The following is an 8810-nucleotide window of genomic DNA, read 5'->3' as shown; positions in this document are numbered from 1 at the left end:
TGAAAAATTATTGTAAATGTCAGAAAAAGTGCATAAATGACCTGTTGCAGAACTAGTTGTTACCAAGTCAAGAAGAAAAACAAGCCTTCAAAACAATTTCACTTACATTAACAAGTTTTAGCATTCCTTCTCTATCAGATTGTTGGAGTTTGGACCATTTTTCTGCTTTCCATTTGCCATATTTACGAATGACACAACTTGCCTCTGAGATGTACTGTTGTGCCCCTTCTCCAATTACTCTTCCACTAACTTCAGAGACCTGGACTTTTACCTTTTTGCCGGCCTTCTTTTCCTTGGACAGTGCAATATTGCGAGTATATCCTCTTTTCCTAGTTACATTGATACCACCTATCCAAAACATAGTACACAGTTATGAATGTGAGTAGAAAAATCTGAAATGAAATTAGCTGTGTAATATAAATTACAAGTAAATCTCATATACCGGTATCATTCTGTTGAACATCATCGCTCTCATTATTCCGGTCACTTCCACAACCAATGGACTGGTTAGATCCGACTTGTACTGAAGTAGGAGTAGTATTTTGCTGCTCAATAGATGTAGGAGTTGTCAACTCATGTCTTGATGATCCTGTAGCAGTTTTGCGACCATTTGAGGTAGTAGGATCCTAAAATCCAGCCAACTACACATTAGAAATGTATTTTTCAAATATTGCCAACTACCAAAAGTAAGAACTAACCTCAGTCTCATCAAATAGGCGAATTTGAACTGACTTTCTAGATAGGCTGAATTCAGCACCATTATTGGCATTGCTAGCCAGACTACCTTTTGGGCCACCAACTTGCTATAGTGAAGTAAGAAATACACAGCAGGGCAGATGCTTAATTGTTTAAAACCAATGGTATAAAGAAGTGAAGGTACGAGTACATAGCAAAGTCAATTTTCATCACCTGTTCACCTATTTTTTCTCTAGCTTCTGCTGCATTAGGTATTTCAGCACCTCGAGTTGGTCGCATAGGACATTTTCCTTTCTTCCCTGGCCCAGCCATGTAACTACATGATAAAAAGATATCAATCAGCCATGCATTTAGACTAAATATGTCTAAAAAGCCAGGACAAGGTACAATTACCAGCATGCTCACCCGAAGGAGGAACTTAATTAATATGCCTTGTATTTTACAATAGATATTGCAAATTAGAAGATAAGAGTGACTAAAAATAATTCAAGATAAGAAATACACTTGATTTGAACCAAAAGTTACATGGTAACTATAAATAGAAACTGAAAATGTTATTTACAACATCGTTAGTCAGACTCATAGTCATCACTTTCTACAAATTTTTCACTTTCATCTTCACTCGAGCTCAATTGCTGAATCTCATCATCATCAACAAAAAAATCATCCATTTTCCTGGCATGTTTAGCTGAAGAATCAGAATGTAAGCATGTGAGGAGGCTGTGTGCAATGCAAAACACAATGTAAGGCAGATAGGAATTAATTCTGGAGTCTTGTGAGATTTTCTTGGCAAGCACTACTGTATCCCGGGCCACACAGACAATGATCACCATATCAGCTTAGTTAGCAACATAGCCAGGGCCAGCTAATCAAACCAGAAGTTTCAGGGATGAGGAGGCAAAGTTTAAGCTGTGTAAGGTTCGATCAGGACAGTTTGGACAGAAGGGCATTCCATACCTGAATACCTATGATGGTCGTACCATTCGTTACCCAGACCCACTCATCAAGGCCAATGACACCATCAAACTTGACCTGGAGAACAACAAGATTACTGAATTCATCAAGTTTGATGTTGGGAATGTTGTCATGGTGACTGGGGGAAGGAACAGAGGTTGGGTTGGAGTAATCAAGAATAGAGAGAAACATAAGGGAAGCTTTGAGACCATCCATGTCCAAGATGCCACAGGTCACGAGTTTGCTACTCGTCTTGGTAATGTCTTCATCATTGGAAAAGGTGCAAAGCCCTGGGTGTCTCTTCCAAAGGAGAAAGGTATCAAGTTGTCAGTTATAGAGGAACAAAGGAAAAGGATTGCTGCCCAGGCGGCTACTACTGCCTAATTTTTCTACTACTAGCATCTTTCGGAGGGTAACATTTTACTTGCAAAACTAGTATTAAGATGTTGCAATTTTTGAGTTGGGTTTAATGTTTTATTTGTCTTGTTTAGTTACAGTTTTGGACATTAAATATTTGTGTTGGCACGGTGATTGCACTGCTATCTAGAACCCTACAGTTACAGGTTTAAAAAAAAATACATATAGTTATATGACTAGTTTCTGATAATGTGCCGCCATTGATGTTCTTTTGTATGTATATTAATTAGCAGTATTCTGTGCCACAAGCAAACAAGGATTATGTGCCCCTACAGTGTTCAACTTTCACTCATTCCCACTTTTTAGCTAAGTTTATCAGAATCTGTCCAACTAAGTAACAAAACCTGGTTAATGGATGGATAAGCATCGAACTTAGTCCAGCTTAGCCCTTAATGACTCTGGCAGCGAATCAACACTGGATTTTTTTGTTTTTTTGGTTAGAGGGTACTACGACCAACAAACTCGAATCAAATAGGTTTCCCTCCCCAGCAAACAGTTATTCCAGCCCCATAAACCTTTTTTTTCTCTTAAGACTCAATCCTGTCGCTCTAAGGACTCCTCTAAATTCAAACTGCTTCAGCTCTTATCACTCATTAGGTGTTCAAGTCAAACATACAAACTCCAAAAGCTAAATGAATAACACAAAACAATGAAACAAAACTAAAAAGCGAAGAAGGAATAAAAAAGAAAAAGCACTACCAACATGATGTGCGGGCACTCTACTTTTCAACATCAATCAGATTGTTTACATCCAAGCGAAAGCTCATTAATTACAGCATTCGTTAACAAATTTTATAGGTAAAATCAAGTTTCATCTTTTGAGCAAATACAGTAGCAGTAGTAATGCTAAGTTCCATACATTCAACAAATTCTTCAAACTGAAATTCTTAATGGGGCCAAAAAAACAAAGATCTTAAAAAGTCCCTCAGGGTCAGAATTTAGGTAATGAAAATACAAGATTGCATTTGCCTTCCGCGGCCTATTACGAACCCATACATACCCACAATCCAATCCCACTAAAGCCTTTTATCTTGTACAAGAAAATGTTGACCAAAAATTAATAAGGGTAAAACCCACAAGTAAGCATATTCCAAAAGGAGGAGATGCCGCCATCCATAAATCAAATGAAACCCAAAAAACTGGACTGAAATTTTTGGCAAAAAAATTAATTAGGGCAAACCATTCGGGGGAAAATTAGGGAGGCAAAAGAGAATCAACATACCTTTTTTTGTAGAGAGTTGCTGCTAAATGTGGTCTTCTATTTCATCATTTCCGAGCCAAGATCGATTACCAGATGGCGAGGAGATGTTTCTTGGTTCTCGGCGAGGAGATGTTTCCGGCAGAGATGAGCAGTGTGTTTTTTGGTTCTCGGCAGAGATGAGGAGCAGTGTGTTTTTTGGTTCTAAGTGTTGCTTGTTGGCTGTTGGCTCATGGCAGGTAGTGTTTTGTTCGGTGAATAACTAAACATGACCGCGAGTTGTTGGTTTCACTAAGTGTTCAAGTCAATTCCGCGCTTCTCCTCAAACTATTGACTTTGAATTAAATTTCAATTCCTTACATTTCCCCCCCTACTCGTACCAAAATTTCAACCCAAGTTTTTTAGTTTTGAATTAATATTTTACTAATATATTATTACTTGCAACTTTTAAATATTTTTGTAAAAATATTCATAATAGGTAATTTTTTTATGATATCAAACGGTTTATCCCATATTAATATTGATATCACTTTCTCAAAATTGTGAACTAAATTACAACTTACTTATCTTTCTTTTCATTATTTTTGCCCAAAACTCCAGAATTTTTTTTATTTTATAATAAGGAGAGATGATTTGTTTCAAATGGTTAATTTCACTTCAAATTATTGCACTAATATTAATTTACATGACAAAATTTGAGTTCCTAATAGTTAAAAAAATCATTAGAGAGCAAAAACAGAATAACAATTGGTTGTCACTAATGACCAAATTTCTTGTAATAGATTTGCAAGATATAGATTTATGGGTAATTTCTTTTTTTTTTGCTTTCACATGTTTAATTTATGTTAAATACAAAACCTACCAGTTTCCCTTTTATAAAAATATTAGTGCAACACTTTTTGAATTTTACTTACAAACATTTATGTATTTAACATAAATTAAATGATTCGGAGTAAAATGCCCATAAAGAGCAGAATATTTGTTCATGTAATGGAGGAAACCCACAAAGAGTTGGTACTTTATGGGCCATTTCTTTTTTTAAAAAAATTTAATTTATGTTGAAAAGATAACCTGCCAGTTTTCGTTTTGTAAGAAATCAGTGTAACACTTTTTGAATTTTAATTACAAATATTTATAAATTTATCATAAATTATATGTTTGAGAGTAAAATGCCCATAAAAAGTTGGTACTTTGAATAGATAATGCTCATTTGCCCATAAACTACACTCCTTGAAGGCTATTTTGTTAATTACTTTGTAGTACTTTGTTATTCCTTTGCTAATACTACTTGGCATGTAGTACAAACGATAAATCAGGCATAAATTTCTTATTCTACTGATAAAAAGACCTGCCTGCCTTATAACTATTGTAATGAAAGATATATCTTTAGAGTTTATAACAAATTATTACTTAAGTTTGAGAAAATTATAAAATATTTATGCATAGTTTATCAAGATACCATTTGCAATTTCCTAATAAATAAATAGGGGCTAAATTGTAAAAGCTAGGGTGCCATAATAGAAATAATAGAATTGGTGTATTACATATGGGGGTTAAATTGCAAAAGTTAGAGTGCCATAGTAGAATTAATGAAATTGGTGAATTACATATGGGGCTAAATTACAAAAGTTAGGGAGTAATAATAGAATTAAAGAAATCGGTGTACTACATATGGGGCTAAATTGTAAAAGTTAAGGTATCATAATGGAATTAACGGAATTTTTTACAACATTTGGGGCTAAATCGCAAAAGTTAGGGTGGCACAGTAGAATTAATGCAACATTTGGGGCTAAATCGCAAAAGTTAGGGTGGCACAGTAGAATTAATGAAAGTGACTTAGAAATAAGTACTTTAAACAGTGACGAAAATAACAGGTCGTCACTAAACATTTAGTTGCTTTGATGCAATTGTGACAACTTTAAGTGTTGCGACTAAAGAATGCCCTTTTGTGACGACTTATTTTCATCACTACAAAATGTTGTCACTAATAACTTTTTTTTAATGATCAGTGACGACAACAAAAAGTCGTCCGTAAATAGGCCAAGCAATAGTGATGATGTTCTTAATGTCGTCACTATTGTGTGTTGGCGGGAATTTACTAGTGACGACTTTTCTAAGTCGTCAGAAATGAGTTGGCTCCCTTAGAGGTTTGTGACGAGTTAGAAAGTCGTCAATAAAGGATCCACTTTTGTGACAACTTTTTTTCGTCACAGAGAAAAGTTGTCACTGATGACCAATTTTCTTGTAGTGTCCTCTCCTCTCATACACTCCCTCTCACCACTCCTCCCCTCCTCTATTTCCCCTCTCCCCCCACCTCTCCTTTTTAGATCTGGTCAACTAGATCTGAGATGGAGAATGAAGGCAAGGTATAGCGAGGGGGGTACCAGAGGGGGAGGATGGGGGCATGGGAGGTGCTAGAGAGTGTAGGAGAGGAGAGGAGAGGAAAGGGGAGGGGAAGGGAGAAAATGGAGGTGGTTGGGGGAGAGGGGGGAGGGAAGAAAGCGAGGTAGGGAATGGCGGGAGGTAGGAGAAAGAGGGAGCTGGTGGGTGGTGACAGGAGGTGAGAGTGGCGGTGGCAAGAGGTTAGGAGTGGTGATATTTTTTTAATTATAGTTTTTTTAAGGTGTATTTGGAATTTTTTGGATTATTTTTGAGCTGTGTTACTATAGTATTGTATTTGAAAAACTTAAACATGAAAATATTCCCAATCCATACAGATCCAATGTTTTCCAAGAGTTTTGTCGTGATCGTACATATATATATATATATGGGTTTGTCTAACGAATACTCATTTTAGGTGTCATATTTTTTGAATTATAAGATTAGTTAGGAAAAGTAAATAAATACAAGAGAGTGTAGGTAAGATTAAATAGGGAAATTATATAAATGTAAGGGAATGTAATATTTGTTAATATGTATACATACATGGTAGATTAGATAAATTTTAAGTGTATTAATGAGTGTCCAATAGACACATATTAGAAAAATCCTATATATGTGTGTGTGTTATGTATAGTCTAAAAAGTCAATTTACGTTATATATACATTATCCAATCTTTTTTTTCTACAATGTCTTACCTTTCCTTCGAAAAGGCAAAAAGAAAAAAGAAAGCACTTACCTTTCTTTTGTACAGAACCATTTAATATATGCTCAGATCAACGGCGCTGCAGTGTCATATTGTATGGTACCCAATCACTAATGGTTCATACACGATTAAGTTGGCCCTTTTATTTCTCTACTTATTATCTACCTATTTATTATACCATATATTACAATCGTAATTTTTCTTCTTCCTTATAAAGCTAAAGTGCCGTTCACTTATTAAACTTTTGTTTTGCGAGCAAGTTCACTTATTAAACTATCTAATTTAATCTGGCAAACTCCTAAATGAATACAGCACAAGGGAAGTCAGATTCATCGTCCTTTAATATAACAGAACTGGTGTTTCTTCTTTTTTATAATGTCTACAGACTACAATACCTTTTACTTATAGTTTCTTTCTTTTATCATTCTATTTTAATATGATATGTCATATTAAAGTAAGTCAGATTAGTCCTATTTTAATATGACACGAGAATTGTTGCTTGATTTGAACTACCTTCTTCCAAAGTAAGGCATGCAAGTAGAAGAACTTTTTCATTAGTTTCTTTATTGAATTGGTAGTGAACTAGCAGTTTAATGTACTAGTCGTAACTCTCTTTTATATCTCCATTAAAAGTGGGCTCCTAAGTAATTTAACAAGGATGTGTTCATGGAGGAGATTTTAGAAGTACTGATCGCCATGTTAGCTGCCCAAAACCCAAATGGCATTGAACTTGTGGTATCACTTGTATAATTCCTTCAGGCATTGTTACTTGTTAATACGAACACACGAGTTTTGTTTAAATTTGAAATTAATTTTTTGCACATGTAGCTTGCATTTACACCTGCTAATATAAAAAAATTTTACACTGATAGTGTAGATTAAATTAATACTTAATTTCTATTTAACACCTTTTAATTTGCTCAAAATTTATCAATTAATTAACAAGTTCTATGTTATGCATGTGGTTTTTCATCTCTAAAAAAAGGTTACCATCATTATTATTATTTATTTTTAAACCCCGTACACGGAGTGGGGTTTCAACCCTTTTTCACAGATCCCTTAACTTTTTAATTCCTTTTTTCTTTATTTCTTGTTTCTTCTCTTAATTTCTTGGCTGCTTTAGTTACAAGGTTATAATATGAAATTTTTCTAGACCTATCTAAACTTTTTCATAAGTGTAAAAAAATCATCTTAACTTTTTCGTGAGTGTAAACTTTTATTTTCCTATGTAACTTGTCTTTTTCCTGCCCAGTGCAATTTTGGAACAAATGGGCATTCTTGTCATCAACTATTATTTTGGACTACATATGTTATCTCATCTAAATCATATAATGCTGTTTGGGGTAAACTGACTAAAAGATAATATTAGGGGATAAACTGATAGTAGCTATAAAAGTTAATGGGGTAAAGTGATAATAACTCTTCTATTTTAGGTTGTCTAGAGAAAAATAATTTGAACCTATCTATTCAAAAGGGCAATAGGCAATCTCTTCTCGGTGATATCCATCCTTGTGCATTTTTTGGTGAGCAAATTATCTGGATGACCACCAAAGTTTTAGAATCGTTGAGTTTTGACCATTAAACTATTAAAAGTCTGGTTTTAACCACCGAACTATCTAAAGTTTAGATATCGAGCCATTCCATTAGATTTAATTGTTAAACATGACAGATTTGAGTGTTTGCAAGATTCACGAGACAAAAGAAAGAGGTATAGTTAACTATTAAATTTGATGGAATGACCTAAAATTTAAACTTTAGATAGTTTAGTGATCAAAACCAAAGTTTTAATAGTTCAGTGGTTAAAACTCAACGATTCCTAAAATTTAGTGGTCATCCGAATAATTTGCTCTTTTATGGTCAAAATTACAGTCACAAGGAGTTTCATCCCTGCAAGCTATCTTACAAGCGACACTCTTATTATATTTACTTCTCCTGATTAAATAAGTTTTAAGACATACTCTTTCGTTTTCTTCTTCTTGCTCCATATAGAAAAACATTCTCTTTCAATTTCACACCTTTTAGTCACTGAAAATATTCCAAATCAGTAGTTTGCCAGCCACGATTAAAAATAAAACATATACGATAAATGCCTTTTACTTGTACATCTTAAATAACCATAAAAAACATACAAAAAAAAATTCTTTTTGCTTACAGATCCTAAAATAAACATCTTTATATATATATATGTGTGTGTGTGTGTAAAATTCTCCATCTTCTCTTGTTTCCCTATCTTCTTTAATCAAGTATTTCATATGCAAATTTTTCCAAAAAAAATGAAATAGGTAATTATCGTACTCAGAATTCAAAGAATGCCCACAAAGATTGCATTTCTTAGAGTTACACTGTCCAGACTTCGAACATAAGTATAAAAAATATGAAATAATTTGAATTAAAACAAGTCAGTAAAAGAAGCTTAAATGGCTTAAATTTATGCTTGTTAGACAATGGGCCTGCATGGC

At 34.1% G+C, this 8810-nt stretch overlaps 1 protein-coding gene across 1 annotated transcript; it reads left to right on the top strand.

Moving 5' to 3' along the window:
* The first annotated feature begins 1057 nt into the window (after nt 1-1057).
* LOC113759732 (40S ribosomal protein S4-like) lies at nt 1058-2034 on the top strand. Its single transcript, XM_027302302.1, has 2 exons — nt 1058-1079; nt 1556-2034. The coding sequence occupies exons 1-2, from the start codon at nt 1058-1060 to the stop codon at nt 2032-2034; spliced, it is 501 nt and encodes a 166-aa protein (XP_027158103.1).
* Nucleotides 2035-8810: the final 6776 nt, after the last annotated feature.

The sequence above is a fragment of the Coffea eugenioides genome, chromosome 2 (assembly GCF_003713205.1).
Source record: "Coffea eugenioides isolate CCC68of chromosome 2, Ceug_1.0, whole genome shotgun sequence".
Lineage (NCBI taxonomy): Eukaryota > Viridiplantae > Streptophyta > Magnoliopsida > Gentianales > Rubiaceae > Coffea > Coffea eugenioides.
This window is presented reverse-complemented; position numbering and strand designations above follow the sequence as displayed.

Bases quoted from the DNA above. Each gene is read 5' to 3' on its own strand.
- LOC113759732 (XM_027302302.1), top strand. From the start codon at position 1,058: ATGTCTAAAAAGCCAGGACAAG. The intron at 1,080-1,555 runs GTACAATTACCA...CAACATAGCCAG, and splicing joins GTCTAAAAAGCCAGGACAAG to GGCCAGCTAATCAAACCAGA.